At 38.1% G+C, this 19,087-nt stretch overlaps 1 protein-coding gene across 1 annotated transcript in view; it reads right to left on the minus strand.

Moving 5' to 3' along the window:
• Positions 1–18,776, minus strand: part of LOC144265214 (zinc-regulated GTPase metalloprotein activator 1C-like) — a 42,754-nt gene extending 23,978 nt beyond the window's left edge. Inside the window, 9 exon segments of the mRNA XM_077817611.1 lie at positions 539–625; positions 2,045–2,091; positions 5,762–5,799; positions 6,965–7,024; positions 10,527–10,618; positions 13,444–13,540; positions 14,766–14,852; positions 18,244–18,403; positions 18,489–18,776. Coding sequence (XP_077673737.1) covers positions 539–625; positions 2,045–2,091; positions 5,762–5,799; positions 6,965–7,024; positions 10,527–10,618; positions 13,444–13,540; positions 14,766–14,852; positions 18,244–18,376 — 641 coding nt within the window. The 5' untranslated portion in view covers positions 18,377–18,403; positions 18,489–18,776.
• Positions 18,777–19,087: the final 311 nt, after the last annotated feature.

Genomic DNA, 19,087 nt, shown 5'->3' on the forward strand with positions numbered 1-19,087 from the left:
GTGGCGGCAGCAGAAGACATTTTTGCCTACACCTCTAACCACTAATCTTGTCCATATTATTTGTTCATTTACTCACAAATGATAAATTATTCTGCATCCTCCTTGCCTCCCCAGATATCTATTAATTATTTTTAAAGGTATCTTTAGAAATATTTAAGCATTGATACAAAAAAATGAAGTCTGAAAACTTAAAAAGGGGTTATACGGTTACTAGATAAGAATGGCAGAGAGTCCTGTGGCACTTTATAGACTAACAGACATATTGGAGCATAAGCTTTCGGGGCTGAATACCCACTTCTTCAGATGCATGTAGATAAGGATGGTGCACAGAAATCACCACATGCAAAAAAACAAGATTTGTGGAAGTACATAACTGTATCGGAACACTATTTAATCTCTCTCTCTCCTGTGAGCAAATAATTTGTGTCATGGTAATCATGCAATCTCCAATCCCTGTGCCAGTCATAAGAAGCAGAAGTCTATATATAAACAAAAAACTGTCAGTCAGTATAACTTATTCATACTGTAAGTTTCATACCTGACAGCTGTTCTTATTTTATTCAGTTCTTCCTGTGAAATCAAATCTGTTTTATTGATGATTATTAGATCAGCTAGTGCAATCTGCCTACACAGGAAGACAAAATAAAAGAGAAGACTAAAATACATAAATTCATTTTCCACAATGCAAAGTTACCACACTTCCCATGCGCTCAAAAAAACCTGTGTATCATGATCAAAGCAAGAAAGTCTACACTGAATTAGGAGAACAATCAATATATCAGTCGGACCACATAACACTTTCTGATATACTGCATTGTTGATAGGATTAGGGAGTGTTCTGCTACTAAAAACATTTCTTGCAACTTCTTTGTAAAATTTTTACATTAAAACAATTTATTTTAAATTACAGTGTTAAGGACAAAGCTTTTTTCATTAACACTGTACTCGTAAATTCTGTATGTATCTTACTCTTCATAAACTATGAATGCACTATCATTTTTCCTCCCAAATTTCCTACTGATGATATCACCAGCAAAGTCAGATCATAAACTTTTTAATCACTATGTTGTCTGACCCTGAGCAAAGCAGGTCAAGATTAGATAGTGATTAAAATACCAGTGGCCTGTCTACACTAGTGATCCCACTGTTACCACCACTACTGGAACTACACTGGTATGTTACAAGAAAAAAGCAACGGCAGATGAGGCTATGCAGAGTAACACTCACTCCAGTGTAGAGGATTAAACTGTGATCTTTTAGATCCCTAATACTGTGGGATAGGCAATCTATGAACCACTTAGTCCCTCTTACAGTCTGAATTCAAGATAATAAGCGACACTAAAAAATTCTAAAGCTGTTTTTAAAGTAAACCTCCTATTGGTACTATCAATTCTTTTAACTGAAAATAAAGAAGAATATTTCTCTACTTTTCAGTTTACTATGGGCATCTGACAAAACTTTGTATATAGCCTATTTAACTATGTAGGTAGTTTCCCCCTGCCATTTATATGGAACTTTAAAAAAAAAAAAAAAAAGAAGAAGAAGAAAGGATTGTAAAATACAGATGCTGGAAGGGGAACTAAAGCGCAGGTGCAGCACTTGAAACTACTTTTGGGGGGGTGGAGGGGGACCGGGAGAGCGGAGGTTGTTTGGGTTTTTTAAAAAAACTGACAAGATCTTAAGCCATATGCAGTGTTTTTGTAGCCATGTTGGTCCCAGGATATTAGAGAGACAAAGTGGGTGAGGTATATCTTTCATGGACCTACTTCCACTGGTGAGACACATAAGCTTTTGAGCTTAAACAGAGCCCTTCTTCAAGATCTAGGAAACATACTGTGTAAGCTCGAACGTTTGTGTCTCTCACCATCAGAAGCTAGCCCAATAAAAGATACTGCCCCACCCACCTTGTCTCTAGATCTTAAGTTGACAGTGAACAAACGACCCTGCGCAGGCCCACTGGGATGACTTTCATTTCCTATGAATATTTACACACTGAAGTTGCTAACTTTTACCAATTTTACATTAATAGTTTTTATACTGATACCTAGTTGCTTCATTGATAAGGCCATCAGATTTTTCTTCTGTCAAATGCTGAACAAAGATTAAAAACAATTATTACATCAAGAGTATTCATGTAACAAATACCCATTTAAACAAACATCAAAATCAAGGTAAAAATCAGTTTTAGATACATTAGTCAAGAAATTAAGGGGGATGATATCTACAGTATTTGTATGCCCCGGCTCATCTTTGTTATTTATATAAACAACGTGATGGTAAAAAATATACATCCACCCTTTCTGGAAGTTCAAATCTGTTTCTTTACCAACATTTTTCTTTGGTTATTATCATAGGATTGCTGTAGAATGCTGAGCTTTGACAGTTTTTGTTTAAATGTTTAGGTTTATTGTGAGAAAAAAAGCATTAGAATCCATGTTGTGTGTTAGCTTATAGAGAAAAAAAATAGGTATTTTAAGATCAAAAGCTAAACAAAAAGAGTAATAATGTATATTTCAAACAAACAGTTAGTTATCTAGGTAACTGCAAGGTGTCTAAGGGTTATTAAACTAGTTTGGGGCAATCATGCATTAGCATCTACCACTTTACTTTTTTGTTTTAATCAAATTTTGCTTATCAGTTGACAAGTTATATCTTTAACTTTTGCCCCAGGTCTGCATGAGTCGGCCACCATCACCCAGGAAACCTGTCATAATTTCTGTTTCAAAGGATTGAGATGCACAAGAGTTCATGTCTGATGAGCCTGTGATAGTTACACAGGATTTTGATTATCCCATTATCTGTGCTCTCAGCTAACCCAACAATCAACTATATTATTTTAAAATTGATTTGGTTTTAAAATACTGCTGATTTAAGGTGGAAATAAATTCCACGGCATGCACATCAATTTAAAAAAAATAAGAAACTACTCTTTCAAATAGATTGGTTAGACATCTAAAATGAGTTGGTCCTAAAAAAATCCCATTGCATAATGTCAGTCTATTTTTTTCCTAGCTTTTTTTTTTTTTTTTTTTTTAAGTCAAAACTGTTTCTAACTGAACTGTTTATAAACAGGTTGTGCAATAACAGGAGGACTAGAATGAAACCTCTCTGACCTTTTCTCTGTAACTCGCTACTCATCGATTGTATTGCATTAAATGCTGTCAGATTTGTAGCTCTGAAAAGAGCAATGTCAGTGGCCTGAGTGTCAGGTCTTGAGAGTAGAGAACTGTCATTTCAAGTTGCCCAATCGTTTGCCCATGATTAAAAAATGAATATTTCAGATTGCTCGGTGACAATCCCATTAGAGTGATAGTCCATGATATCAATTACCACTTCAGTTTCAATTTGGCTGGCTGGCCACAGGGCACTATTTCTTAGCTCTGCTTGTGATGGGTTGGGTCTGTGAAGCATGACACCCTTAAATTGCTGCCTATTATCCCAGTGTCATTACTTGTATTGCCTTCAGAATTCTTTGAATCACAAATAGCTGCTGAGGTCAGGCTTTGCAACCAAAAGAAATGGACAAGTTAGCAAATTCTTTGTACAAAGCAAAAGTTATTTATCTGGAGTATGACTGAGAAAATTTAAAGTTTCTATTATCCTGAGAGTATGTCAGTTTATTGATTTAATAATGTAAGAGGTTTCTACAGGCTAGCAGAGATGTTAAACATTTACTACGTATTATTTCAAAACTTCTTACTGTTGTTAGCACTGTACTCAACAAATGTAAGAACATGCACTAAACCCAGAAACTGAACAATTATAGTATTCAGGTATATACAGGACCCTGCTCTGTGCAATGAAATTAGTTTTGCTTCAATATAAACCAAAAATCAGCATTTTGCAAGTAATGAAATGTCCAGCATAATGGATTGAAACCAAGTGTGGGAGTCAAAAGGTACTAATCCTTGCTCTGCCACTTCTTGTATGGCCTTGGGCAAAATACATGATCTCTCTGTCTCAGTTTCTTCTTTAGTAAAAAGACTAAAACTTATCTCATAGCGATGTTATAAAGATTAACTGGCTAGTGTGCATAAAGGCTTTTGAAGATGTATAACATTTATAGTGCTTTACATTATTCTATTTGGATAATAAAACACTTTTGCAGTGCAATGCAATCTAAAGATAGTGTCCTGAACACTGCGCCTTACTGAAACAGGATATGATGTGCAAGAGCTTCTGGTCACCTAGAATTCGCTATCTGAATGATCAGAGAGATTATAAACTTCCACTCTGGGTACCTCTAACTCCCTTTAGTAAAATGTATCTAATGTTAGGAATGTTTAAAACAAGTTTCCAACTTCCCTCCTTCTGATGCCTCACTATTCTTGAAGCTATCCAGAAAATAGAACTAATGACAAATGGCATGCTTTAATTAATCCTTTATAGATAGTGTTAAAAGTTTAAGCACTCTAGCTATTTTGCCAATTCTTTGCAATTTTATTTTGATTCCACTGTTCTACATTCTCCTTCACCAATTGTATTTTGAAAGCACTGAAAAAAAAAAACTTCCATAGAATTTTGTAAACTTTACTGCTAGTACATTTTATCATAGTTTTTTTCCATTGTTTTACCTCAATGCTTCATATTTGTCTCCCGAACACATGCTTTGTGCATATTAGACCCTTTCTAACCAGATTTTGGAATATTAATAAAAAACACTCAAAGGTCACAAAAATGTAGACATAAAACCCTAAGGAGCATAGAGCAAACAAGGATATCAATGAAAGAATGATCTCTTAATATTTTTATTTCTCTTTAAACACTATCCTTCAGTTTACCTAAAACATTAAGTATGCTTAAAAACAGAGAAAGTATCTAGATGTTAAAATCAGGGAAACAAACTTTTTCATAGTGTTGATCACATTTTAATTGCACCTGGTTTCATTTATGATAATTGTGGGCCACCTCTCATTTCACTCCATCTCACAATATCCCTGTGACAACTACGCTAATTGTCTACAATTGAAAACATGTATTTTTAGCTCTCTTTATCCAAAAAGTTTTAGCCTTTTTGAAATTAGTCACAGTACCTACTGTTCTCATTTCAGTTCCCTTTCCCCTCTCCTCTGGTCCTCTCTCCCCACACATACATGTTTGCCTGCCACCTGGTCCTCTCCTCCTCCACTTCCTTGCTGTATGGTCCTCCTTTAAACTGAATATATGTCTGGCCTCCTGGCTCTCTTCACCTTTGTACATACTGCCTCGTTCTCTTCTTCCCATTCCCCTAGGTACTCTTTTTCTAATAGCAGTTCTAAGCCTGCTGATGACTGCCTATTCCAGTCCCTGAGATCAGCTCCTCTTTTCTTTAAAAGTAGCACTGATTGTTCGTGGGGACCAAAGAGAGAATCTTCATCTTTCCAGCCAATTTTACAGTAATCTAAGCTCCGGTTTGCAATTAAGAGCCTGGGTATCTGTATAAATTGCTAGAGACTAAGAGGAACAAGTACCACCTGACCTAACAATTCTCAGCAGAGAAGTGCTCTGCAGACAACAGCTTGTGAACTACTGTGTAACACTACTTCTTGTTCACTTACAAAGCATTACATTAAAGGAAAGGAGAGGCTTTTTAACACCCTTGGATTATCTGGATGAAACAATGCTGCAATTTGTTATGGAACTGCAATTGCAACACAGCTTCATGCACCCCAAGAATTAGAAATTAATATTAGAAGTTAATCCATAAACAAAACATGTAAAAGACCATCACTTCTATTTACGCTTTTGGTTTACAGTATTTTTTTAAATATTACTATCTTACCTGAAGTCCATACTTGGCATCAACAACAGATACAATACCTGGGGGGGGGGAAAGTTTGTAAGTAACGTCTAGAATGAAGAGTACTGATTAAGAAATAAACTGAAAACTGCTAAGAGTACGTTAGCATCTTGAATAATTACAGGGGCAGCAGCAACTTCAATAGTTAAGGTTACACAAGAGTTTTTATTCTAATCCCACTTTCAGTTACTTATAATCTCACAAAACTTTCACCAATCTGGCTGAAAATATAATTGTTTCCTAATTATCTAGGTTCTTATACGGTGCTCATCACTGTGGTATGTGAGTGCCTACCAAAATGGTGAGGTGAACACATAAGACAGATGCATCTTTCTCCTTGTTCCTGTCTGCAGGGACTGGATGTAGGGAAAGGTGTGGTGGTGGTAGTGGTGTATTAGGAGTAGTATTCTGAAGGAATTGAGGAGCATGGTCACTCTGATCATTTCTGGGAGCAACTTCCAGATACACAGCCACTCGCCAAGAGAACCATCTCCTGTCACACACAAGCTTCACTCAAGTTTGTCAGTGGAACACAGCTAGCAAAGGAGTTAAACAAGAACAGAAGGTGAGGTGGTCCCTCATGTATCTTGGACCGATCCCACAGAGGACCAAAACTATGCATTTGAATCAGTATTAAATGGGGGAGTCAGTTAAGAGACAAGAGAACGAAAGGCAATGTGTTCTTGGTGGCTTATGTTACTCAGCAGACAGGCTCTCTCAGACTGGCCAAAAGAAATATATATTTTTCTAAGAAGACTGTTGAGATAATAAGTAAAAAAATGTGAACAAAATAAGCCCGACTACAATACACTGAATATTTTTGAGAGGCTTACCACTCCAGTGGGCCTCAGGAGACTGCAGGGGAACAAACCAATTGGTACAAGAGAAAGAAAGGGGGACAGAGAACAAGAGTGCTAAAGAAAGAGATTGAGAGGAGGGAAAAAACAAACCAACCAAAGATGGGATGTATAGATAAGTAACAAGGTTCAGGTTTAAATATATGTCATTGAGAAAATAATGAACACGAAGTCACCCCTACATAAATACTAGCAAATAAGTTTTCACTCATGCCTCTGCAATCAAGCTACTTGTTTGCTTCTTGAAAATAAATTGTCCAAATAACGCTCACTGAAGTGGGAGAAACCCCTCACAAGTATTATAGAAGACAAACACACTTTTTCTTACCATCAAGATATATGTCACTTCCTAGTTCAGCATCAACCCAAAACATGGATGCCACAGCACCTAACAAGCAAGACATTTAGTTGCAAGATGGATGATGTACCAGAAAACATACATCTCTAAGCAGTTTTTAAAATCACACCTGTTCGAAGTTGCTACTCTTCAACTTTCCCCCTGATGCCAGAAGAACACGAAATCAAGTATTAAAAATGTTGGTTCTCCAACCATACATTTGGTGCAATGATGATGCTGTAAGTCCTGAAAGCAGTGATAGCAACATCTAAGTTGTGTGAGCTCTAACAGGTACATCATAAAAATAAAAAAATTCAAAACAAAAAAACCCCCTCAACATGACTCTACCACCATGTCAGCAACCACATTTCTTAATTCCAAATTCTTTATAGTTCTCTTCTTCTGTGTTTTTCTCCCCCTTGCACCTCTGCCATTTCACTAAAACTGATCCATCCTTTTGTTCAAAGTAAGGGCTTGTGCTCATCCTCCTCAACCTCTACACTATTTTCTACACTTCTTCCTCTTCTCTGCTCACACTCCTGACTACACTTTCATGATTCTGCTCTCTTACCTCTCCAACCATGCATGTATCATCAGCTTGCTTTGTTGCTCCTTTTCCCTGATCCTTTATCTACTGAATCCCGTTTTCTAGGGTACTGTCATTGGTTCCCTGCTATCCTTGGGTGATCTTATCTACTCTAAGTTTCAGGTACCCCCTCTATGTAGTAGCAGAGAGAAAGGAGGGATTTATGGTGGGAGGAAAAAAGGTTGGATCAGGACTTCTTTTTTCCCCAATACCCTGCCCAGTTCCTCACGTGAGAAAGCAGTGTGGGACACAGATGAAAATAACCCAATACAGCACGCTGGGTTCCATACTAGAAAAGTGCAGCAGTTTAATAAAATCAATGTAGATGCATTTAAACCAGTTAATACTAGTTCATATCAATGTTTCTTAAATTGGTAACTGAAGCTTAATTGATACAAGCAAGACTAACCAGTTTAGTGCGTCTACATTAGAGGTTTGCACTGGTTTCACTACATCCATTTTTAAATTGATTTCATTACACCAGTGCACTTTCCAGGTACAGACAAGGCATGACCAAGAAAAAAATCCGGAGACTGACAGCACTTCAGAAAAGCTGCATCCATTTCTTCCTCAATATGTAAGTTAACAGAATAAGAATTTTTGACACTATTAGTAATTTAAAAAAAATAATTAAATTTGGTATTATTTCTGAGCCTGGTACTGGAACCAAGTATCTTTCTGAAATGTCATTTGTGAAACTCCTTTGGAAGAGAATGAACTGGTTTATTATATATTATAATATTTATTATATTATATAACCGTCAATTATAAAATCAGTATTAAACAAAATGTTTATTTATTGAACATTAAAGCTTTCCTTTGAACTAGTAATATTTTGTTGAATTGATACCAAACACTATAGTTTTTCTGAAGTCTTCAATTTCAATATTTAATAATGATACATTTTGCTTCATTACTGATGGTTAAACATTGAAATGAAAAAAAAAACGCTGTATTAAATATCTAAGGTACTTTTTGTAAGAGTAAAGGTGTTAGCACTAGTGGCCTGGCTCAATTCTAACTCAGGTTTATATTTATATTCCCACAGTAATTTATGTTGGATATGGCATTTTTCATATTTCCTTTCACATACGTGTGTACACATCATGTCGCTGGAATAAATTAGCTGTTGATATTTCCACCCCAGAAGAGGATGCTCTGCAGAGATAGGTGGAGTAATACAATTACAAGAGCTAGATTATCTATTGCCTTGCACCTTGTTTGGTCGTTTATACCTCTGCAAAGCATACAACGGTGTGACTGGAGAATTCTGACTTGGCAGCATTTCATATTCATATTGGAGAAGTAAATGACTACACGAATCAGTGGAGAATTGATCCCTCACTCTGTAAAGCACTATGGGATTCTTGGAAGAAAAAGGTGCTATTTAAATACAAAGTATTTTCATTTCCTTGAAGGAAAAAACATAATCATGGAAGGGTAGGCATTACATGTGTCTCTGAAATAATATGTCAACCTGTGCATAAAAAGCAGTTCTGAAAACATGCGGACTAAGATCAGCCAATAAAATTTAACAAGTCAATGCCTTCGCAAAAGATAGCTGCTCTGAGAGGAAAAGGTAGAGGGGTATAATATTCATGGTTATTCCCGAAAAGCCCCAGTACAAAAAGGGGTCTAGTGTCTTCAGAATAAATGTTATATATTTATAAATAAGACATCATAATTTGTTTTGACACGAACTGATTTAACATGTAACAGTGCCACAACATGAAGAGGAGAAGCTGACAGCAATAGAAAGTATTTTATTTTTCAAAGCATCATGGCTCTAGTTAGTGACAGGGCTGTCTAAAAGAATGAAACATATAGGGAAAAAGAATGATAACTGAACTCATTCCAATGTCTAAAGCCATCCAACTGAACTGACAAGATGTGGTCCCCCAAGCATCATTTTCTGTCAACTATGAAATACCTGTCAGCTGTTTACGGTGATTACTCATGCAAGATATAGCAAGGGCCACAAGATCTAATGGTTTCCTGATATCTATTGATTTTTTCCCCCTAAAACCTTAATAGTTTTCCAATTTGACTGAAATAGGATGTGTGTGTAACAGGGGCTGAATCAATGTCCTTTCTTTTAAAGGAAATTACTTTACCATGACAATTATTTGGCTTTGAACTGAAGAGTGTCAGTCTCCTAAATGGGAAATAAGAATTTCCTTCACTTTCTTGGCTAACAACAGGTTTTTAATTAACAGAGGTCAAGGCAGACTGTTTTTAAGATAGCTTTCCTTAATTTTAAAAACATATACATGTCATTTTTGTATACTAAAATGTAAACATCACCCACTGAAGCACTGACTTCTTTTATTACTGGACTGGAAAAAATAAACAATTAATTATATATGTACATACAGCATGAGAGATTGTCTACAAATTCAGCAATATTTAACTCTGTGCTACCAGCTGCGAACTGGAAGTTTCTGTATATTCATCTGATTCACACATTTAGATAATACATTTACCTATTTGACAGTATGCTCTGTGCCTTAACAAAATACAAGTCCATCATTGACAATCCCCATAATACATGTACATAATATATATAATCAAAGCATAATTATAATCTGAAAAGTGCTACATAAAAATAGTACCTCCTTACTCAGAGCCATCAGTTTTTATACCACACTTTTCACTGCCATGTCTGATATTTGCTGCCTGCATATTCTGAGCCACACTGAAAAATATTTTATCATTTTTTCCACTCCTTTTAGCCTTCAGAGACCATACTGCTGCAGGAGAGAGCGTTGGATACTATTCTGGCTTGTGCAACAAAATTTTTAACGATCCAATGTCATAATTTGTATTGCAGTCAAGTATGTGAAAACATACCACACTATCACACGTTTGAAATAAAAATGCATACTATGCAAGCAAATAAAAAATGATTTCTAACCTTCTTATAAAAACAGGATATTCACCATGGCTATATGACTATATATTATCTACCTGGATCTGCCAATCCAGTGGTTTCTAGTAGTATGTAGTCAAATTTTCCCTTCTTCTGCATCAGGTTCTCAATAGCTTTCAAGCCATTGTCCCTGTTAAAAAAAACAAAAAAAACCAAAACCCTAAACTAGAGCAGCCTTTAGAGGGGCTACAATAGATACGAATATGTTTTATGTTTTTTATTCATATGGAAGATAATGTGGTTTAATCCTTAAAGCAAGGGACTGATAGTTAGAATTTGTAGTTTATACTCAGAACTGCCAACTACTCACTGTGCAACCTTAGACAAATCGCTTAACCTCTAACTTATTTTAACTATCTGGTAATAATATATTTTTATTGGACCAACTTCTGTTGGTGAGACAGACAAGCTTTGGAGCTACACAGAGCTCTTCTTCAGGTCTGGGAAACCTACTCAGAGTGTCACAGCTAAATACAAGGTGGAACACATTGTTTAGCATAACTAGGTAATATATATGTCAAGGGACTTTCAAGGTGAAGTGGTCCATTAACACCCCTCCAGTCATAGGGAAAGGAAGGGAGGAGGGGAATCTTGTTAGTGGTTTATAAATTGTTGTAATAAGCCATAAATCCAGTGTCTCCTATTCCCTCCACGATTTTTAGTATCTAGCAAAGTTATGAATTTAAGCTCCCAGGCTCGTCTTTTGAAAGCGCTGTGCAGGTTTCTTTTGAGGATGAGAACTGATAGCTCACATAGACAGTGATCCCTTTGTGAAAAGTATTCACCCACAGGTAATCATTTTCCTGTGAGAGTTCATTCAAGAGCATAGTGACTGTCTGTTTTCACCCACATAGTTGTTATTGGGGCATTTAGTGCACTGGATGACCTATGAATCTTCAAAGGTGTGTTGTGGGGAGTGTTGATCATTGTAGCAGTGGAAATGTGTCTGCAGGTTTTGCAACCGTTGTTCTGGCAGGGTCTGGTGCCACTTTGAGTTGGTGTGGTATTATTAGTGACTCAACAAAAGTGTTACTGTACATCTCAATTAGCGTTATAAAAGGAATCCAACATGTTAATTACATGCATCAGCATTCATAATGTGACAGATATTAAAAAAGGAAAAGACCTAGTAGGTCACCTAGTCTGTCTCCCTGTCAATACAAGAGGTCACTTACAGTACCTTTTCTACTGCTTTGTCCAAGCAAGTTTAAAATGTTCCAAGTGTTAAAGCTTATACAATTTCCACTGGGAGACTACTCTACAGCCTAACAGTCTCACTGTCAGAAAGTTCGCACTAATTGGGGTCTATATTACTGCCCATAATTTCACCCCTTTATTTAATTATAACCTCTCCCCTGCACCCCAAATACTACCCTTAATTTTTCACCCTTTACTTTTATTCTTTTCAAATATTTGTAGAGTTATGTCTCCATCACAGTAATCTTTGGCAAGTTATATTCGTATCTCTTAAAACTCTCTTCAAATCAATCCCTCCAGCCCCTGATCATTTTGGTTCTCTTAACTCTCTTCAATAGGTTCTTCATGTTTCTGGACAGTAGATGCCCAAAACTGAACACAGTGTTATTAGTTTTGCAGTAGTGCCAACAAGCCCTAGTCATGAGCCAGGGCCCCACTGTACTAGACGCTGTAAACAGAACAAAAAGATGGGACTATTGCAGATGCGGTCGTTATTCCTGCTCCTTGATGTGATACCTCATATATATCTATATCTATCCAAAACTACATTTAGGCAATGTAAACCAAAAATTCTCCACACTGCAAACTCATGTATAATTTGCTGTCCACTATCATTCCTATGTCTTTTTTAGGATTACTGATTTCCAGGTTTCTGCCTATCAAGTATCTGTATTTTGGATTCCCCAACCCTATTTCACATAGATTATTTTGTATTCCTCCCACCCACCAACACTAAATTTCATCATTATGTGTGCTATGTTGTGTCCATTTTCAAATTCAAATTGTTCTAGGTCTTTAAGTATTACTTCTCCAACCTCACTGGTGTTTGTAGCTTTTCTCAATATAATACCATCAGCAAATTTAATCAACATACTGTTAATTTCCTTGACAACTCTAAGGCAGGTCTTCCCTCAATTTTGAAGCTCCTCTACCACCTTCTTGAGGTTAAGCATGACTGTTGTCTGCAAGTTATTATGGAACATGCGTGTTCAACGATGGCTCTACCACGCAGGTAGAGCACGAAGGCACACAGGGCAGGAAAATATTAGGGGCAATAAAACCTTCAGTAACTATTTCCATGGGTGACTGCAGACTGGAAGGAATCAACATTTGCAATTTCATCTGCGACAGGAGAATCCTCTGGGGATGGCTCTCTTAATATTCGATTAAAAATAAGAGGCTAAACAAGGGGGCTCTACAATTCAGCTAGTCATAGTTTTATCTAATAAGCAAAGCCTTTCAAATGAGCTACTTTCCAAAATACTATATTTGAATATCTTATGGAGGGCATATTGTACTAATTAGTCATTCTATTTTATACATTGTTATTGACCTCTAATAAACCACTGTGCTCAGTTTCTGTGATACTATAAGTAGAACATTCATTCCTTTTGAGAGTGAGAATTTGCCTTTCTGTGGTTTTTATAGATATTCAACTATTCTTCTTCCCCAATAGGTCAGTCAACATTTGATGCAAGTATGTAAAACAATTATGATACAAAGTAATAAAATACCAAAATTGAAAACACACATTACTTCAAGATTCTGACATTTAAAAAAAAAAAAAATAGAAGAGCAAGAAGTTCAGCATCATTTAGCTTTTTTTTTTTTTAAAAAACGCTGTAGATGATATACCTAATGCCTATCAAATATCCAGGTATACATAATGGACTGTGAAAAAATGAAATTTAAAGAGAGAACAAACCCCAAGCTTACGCCGAATGTTTATATAAACCACCTCCACAAAATATTCCTTACTTTACTGAACAGCACAGGCAACCATTTCTGAGCTCCAGCCATTCTTCATAGAGTTCTCCACCTTGACTTATAGCCAAGGATTTTTCCAAGGCACTTCCTAGAAATACAGGAAGGGTGTAAGTAGCAAATTTTAAACCTACAAACGTGCAACAATACCTGAAAAATAAGATGAGAAAAATTCAAACGGGATAGATTTCTGAGCTTTATTTGTGTTCCATGTTCTCATCAAACCTTTCTGACAAATTCTTTAGACATTATACTTAGTTTAAGCAATCATTTTTATAGTAGGCAAACTTAAGGTCCAAGAGCCAGATCATCCTATGAAGAACAAAAAATAAACTTGCAAGAAGTAGAAGTATTCCCCATTTATTTGAATGTGTAGGCGGAATGGAGGTGAGGCATTCACGGTGGTATAATAGTCATTTATGCTGACAAATTGAATTTATGTATGAGACAAAGAAAAATGGTTTAATACTTAGCTCTTACACATTCTTAAAACTGCAGACATTAACTGAGAGTTTGTGTGACTTGCTTAAGGCCAATTAGCAAGTCATTGGCCGTACTAGATTTAGAGCTCCATGGTTCTTGACTCCCAACTCAGTGCTTTGTCTACTACTCCTAGAAATAATCTTCTCTCGACTCTGCTCACAGATTATGAATTGAGTTATCCATAGCAAGAATTTTTATAATGAAGATGGAAACTTGCCAACATCACTATAGTAGGGTAGGGGATGGCACAGGTTCTCAGTACTATATTTCTTCATCATCAACAGCCATATAAAAAGCAGAGCAAAGTAATCAGTTCCAATTTTAAAAAATTAGCACTAAGTTTCTGGAAAAAGTGAAGGAATCTCATTTTCCAGCTACAACAGTTGCAAGCTCTACTACAATCATTTGACATATTTCTTGCTAGGGAAGCTTGATTTATTACACTACTAATCTTCTCTTTAGTTTGGTCTTGTGCAAGTTATTTATATTCAATGTTAGTTGAACAACAATGTCTACTAGCATTCTTTTGAACAAAAGGGATGTGACATATCCCAAATCTACAAGCAAACTTTTGAATTTTTATTGTAGTGTTCATCCCACATGTACACGCTTATTGAGGACATGGTCTCAATTTTACACTGCTTAGAAACTGCATAAGCCACTCCGATAGCCTTAGTTTGGGGATCAATCAATTTAGATATCAATCCATGCACCATTATACCATTTGTCTGCTTTTAATAGTTTACTTTCCTAAAGCATTTCTTAACAAAACAGGAAAATGTTTATGTATTCCAATTTTTGTTTCTATACAATATTTCTGTAGCATTACATACCTTCTCCAAACTCATTTAGAATAACTGCTATTCTTTTGGTATGTTGTTCTGTCAAAATATAGTTAAGAAGAGTGGTCTTCCCAGCACCTAAAAAACAGCACAAATTTCAGTAGATCAAAAATAAAATATAAGGAGAATTTTCAAATTCAATATTACATCATGCTCCTGAAATATACTTTTTAGAAATTAACAACCAATGGAGAGCTAGTACTCATTCTCTGATCTGATACCTTCAGAAGCTTTACATTTTATTTTTATATTTGTAATTAAATTTTTTAAAAATTATTTGTAGTACTTGGAAGAGAACCCAGGGGATTATTGCAGAACTCCACATAAATCTTAGAAGCCTTACTGAGTTCCCTCCATGCCCTGTAAGTCTTAATGGGCTCACCAGTCTCTTCCCACCCATGGCAAATCTTTTGATATAAAATTCTCTCTTTCCCCATTTGATAAGTCTTCTTAACAATGAGGTTACATTCCTATCTATTTTTGCAATGAACTCGGCTGAAAACTTTTTTTTTTAAATTAAAGTTTAGGTTCCCAGCAGTCATTTGTTATTCTATATCAATACTGCTGGAGTAGATGTTTCATAGCATTGTTTTGAAAGAAATGTTAATAATTTCATACTAATCAACTAAATTTTAGTCCTAGGCATGAGAACTCAGCTAGGCAAGTTCAGCAGAGTTGATTTCATCTTCTTCTTCTTTTTTTTTTTTTTTTGGGGGGGGGGGGGGGGGAAGGTTAAAGTTGGCAAAAATCTTCCATGGATTTTTGGAATTGTGATTCATAGATATTTAGGTCAGAAGGGACCATTATGATCATCTAGTCTGACCTCCTGCACAACGCAGGCCACAGAATTTCACCCACCACTCCTGCGAAAAAACCTCTCACCTATGTCTGAGCTATTGAAGTCCTCAAATCGTGGTTTAAAGACTTCAAGGAGCAGAGAATCCTCCAGCAAGTGACCCGTGCCCCATGCTACAGAGGAAGGCAAAAAACCTCCAGGGCCTTTTCCAATCTGCCCTGGAGGAAAATTCCTTCCCGACCCCAAATATGGCGATCAGCTAACCCTGAGCATATGGGCAAGATTCACCAGCCAGATATTACAGAAAATTCTTTCCTGGGTAACTCAGATCCCACCCCATCTAATTTCCCATCACAGGCCACTGGGCCTATTTACCATGAATACTTAATTACCAAAACCATGTTATCCCATCATACCATCTCCTCCATAAACTTATCGAGTTTAATCTTAAAGCCAGATAGATCTTTTGCCCCCACTGCTTCTCTTGGAAGGCTATTCCAAAACTTCATTCCTCTGATGGTCAGAAACCTGCGTCTAATTTTAGTCTAAACTTCCTGGTGGCCAGTTTATATCCATTTGTTCTTGTATCCACGTTGGTACTGAGCTTAAATAATTCCTCTCCCTCTCCGGTATTTATCCCTCTGATATATTTATAGAGAGCAATCATATCTCCCCTCAACCTTCTCTTAGTTAGGCTAAACAAGCCAAGCTCCTTGAGTCTCCTTTCATAAGACAAGTTTTCCATTCCTCAAATCATCCTAGTAGCCCCTCTCTGTACCTGTTCCAGTTTGAATTCATCCTTCTTAAACATGGGAGACCAGAACTGCACACAGTATTCCAGGTGAGGTCTCACCAGTGCTTTGTATAACGGTACTAAAACCTCCTTATTCCTATTGGAAATACCTCTCCTGATGCATCCCAAGACCGCATTAGCTTTTTTCACGGCCGTATCACATTGGTGGCTCATAGTCATCCTATGATCAACCAATACTCCAAGGTCCTTCTCCTCCTCCATTATACCTTATATATCTCCGTCCCCATCTTATAACTAAAATTCTTGTTATTAATCCCTAAATGCATGACCATACACTTCTATTAAATTTCATCCTATTACTATTACTCCAGTTTACAAGGTCATCCAGATCCTCCTGTAGGATATCCCTGTCCTTCTCTAAATTGGCAATACCTCCCAACTTTGTATCATCCACAAACTTTATTAGCACACTCCCGCTTTTTGTGCCGAGGTCAATAATAAAAAGATTAAATAAGATTGGTCCCAAAACCGATCCTTGAGGAACTCCACTGGTAACCTCCCTCCAGCCTGACAGTTCACCTTTCAGTAGGACCTGTTGTAGTCTCCCCTTTAACCAATTCCTTATCCACCTTTCTATTTTCCTATTGATCCCTTCAATTTTGCTGAAAAAATTTACCTCAGCCTTAGATCTAACCTAAGTTTTGAGACCTGTATGGATTTCTGTGAATCTGAGAGTGAGAGGCCAAAATTGGGCTTATAAACATAAATTGAGTTGCAACCTTAACTATGGAGCAACTGTCACCTCTCCAGGTCACTATGTTTTGGGGGAAAAAAAATATAATTATCATTTTTGAGGTGGTTGGTGAAGAAGCAGAGCAGCAGGAGCTTCTGCAGCTGGGCTCCCTAGGAGCTGGGAAATAAAAAAATATTCTGCATTGGCTCTCTTGAAACAGAATCTTTTTTAAAATGTCCTTTCTGTGATTTTTAAACCAATCTCATGAATTTTGAATGCTTGGGGTTGGCAATACTGCATTCATACAATTTTGCAGTGCACTTTTTCAAACTGTGTCAAAAGTGTTTGGTCAGTTATACAATCAGTCATGCAAGACATCCATTTAAACACTTGCCTCACATTTTGAGTGCTTACTCATGTAATCTTAGCACTCATCTTTTGATGGAACAAAATGTACTGACTGCTACAGATGGAAAGCCAATTTAAGGTTTGTCTATATAGCAAATTACTGCACAGCAAGCCAGGATGTGCACCAGCTTGCAGCACAGTAATGTCCCATGTGGACACTCCTACAGCGCACTTAAAGTCCCAGAGGGCAGCTCAGCTGTAGATTCACACTACGGGCTTGCCATGCAGTGACTTGCTGTGTAGACAAGCCTTAACTGTGCAGGTCAGGACTCATGAGCTATTTTATAAGAGTAACCACAGAAGCTCATTTAACTCTCCAAAATGATTCCACAAGCACATTGCAACTTTCTAAAGATAGTGGTACCATGACACCAAGCTTGTACTGTACATACTGTAAATGGAAAACATGTAGTTTAGAGGAACATCAGAAGTGACGTTAGATACGTAGTTATACACTCTTTTTGTCATGACATTTAGACTACTAGGAAGATGGTTGCATGGTTTGTTTGGAGTAGGGCTCCTCACTCGACAGATTCCTCAACTGCAAGTAAAACATATCACATGAATATGAAATACGTTCTATTCAAGGAGAATACGAACAGTCAAATTCCTCCCCATGCACCCAACTGAAGTCACTGTATAATGCATAAAACAAAATGCTGGTTTTGTATGGACCGCTGATAGAGCGCCAGTAAAAAGCACCTAATAGCGCGGGTTTGCTTTGTAAAGACCCCACAGAGGAAGCTCAAGGCTTAGGGCTGCTAGGTGAGCTGGTTACCTAAATAGCCTGTGATGATAGTGACTGGGATCTTGGTGCTGTGGCTGGGTTCAGCCTCTTCTCCCCCAACCGCCTGATCCTCTATGGGAACCAGCTCGGGGCACTCCTCCTCCTCCATGGGAGCCTGGGCCATCGCCAGCCACTGCCGCCACAGAGCAGCCTGGAGAGGGAAACAAATGTGAGACAGGGGAGCCCTGGGAACAAACCCACACACGCCCCCATTTCCCACGCCCCCCAATACGCACCTGCGCCCCAAGCGGGGAGGGGGAGGGGGAACGGCTCCCCCAGTAGCGCACGAGCCTTGGGAGGCTCCGCACACCTGCGTCCCTCCGCCCCTCTCCCTTGTGCGTCACGCCCACGTGATGGCTGGCCGAAGCGTCACGACGCGCCACCAGTGGCAGTAACTGCCGCCGAATCGGCGCCGCCCGGCACAGGAAGAGTTAAAGAAGAAACTGCTTTTCTTGCACGCCCCCCGGGACTCCAGATGCGCATGCGTAGCTTTCTATAGCACATGCGCACACCCCACGACGGGGATTCTCGACTCGCTTGCGCAGCCTGTTCTTTAGGCGGCCGTTCGCCCTATCAGAGTCACGGGATGATTGTCGGCTCGGCAGTTGGAGCGGCCACGTGTGTAGGGGTGGGGGGTGGAGTTAGCCGCGCGCCGCGGGGGTGGGGTGAGGGCAGCGGCTTGTCCAGGTGCGGCTGCGTGGAGCGCTGTGCGGGGCGGTGCCAGTTAGTGCGGCTGGCCATTGCTGGTGAGGGCCCGTGCTGAGCATGCGCCCTGGCAGCGTACGGCTACTGTACAGGCCGGTTTGCAGCCAGAGCTGACCCGAAGGCGCGTCGG

Source organism: Eretmochelys imbricata, chromosome 5, assembly GCF_965152235.1.
Source record: "Eretmochelys imbricata isolate rEreImb1 chromosome 5, rEreImb1.hap1, whole genome shotgun sequence".
In the NCBI taxonomy this organism is placed as follows: Eukaryota; Metazoa; Chordata; order Testudines; family Cheloniidae; genus Eretmochelys; species Eretmochelys imbricata.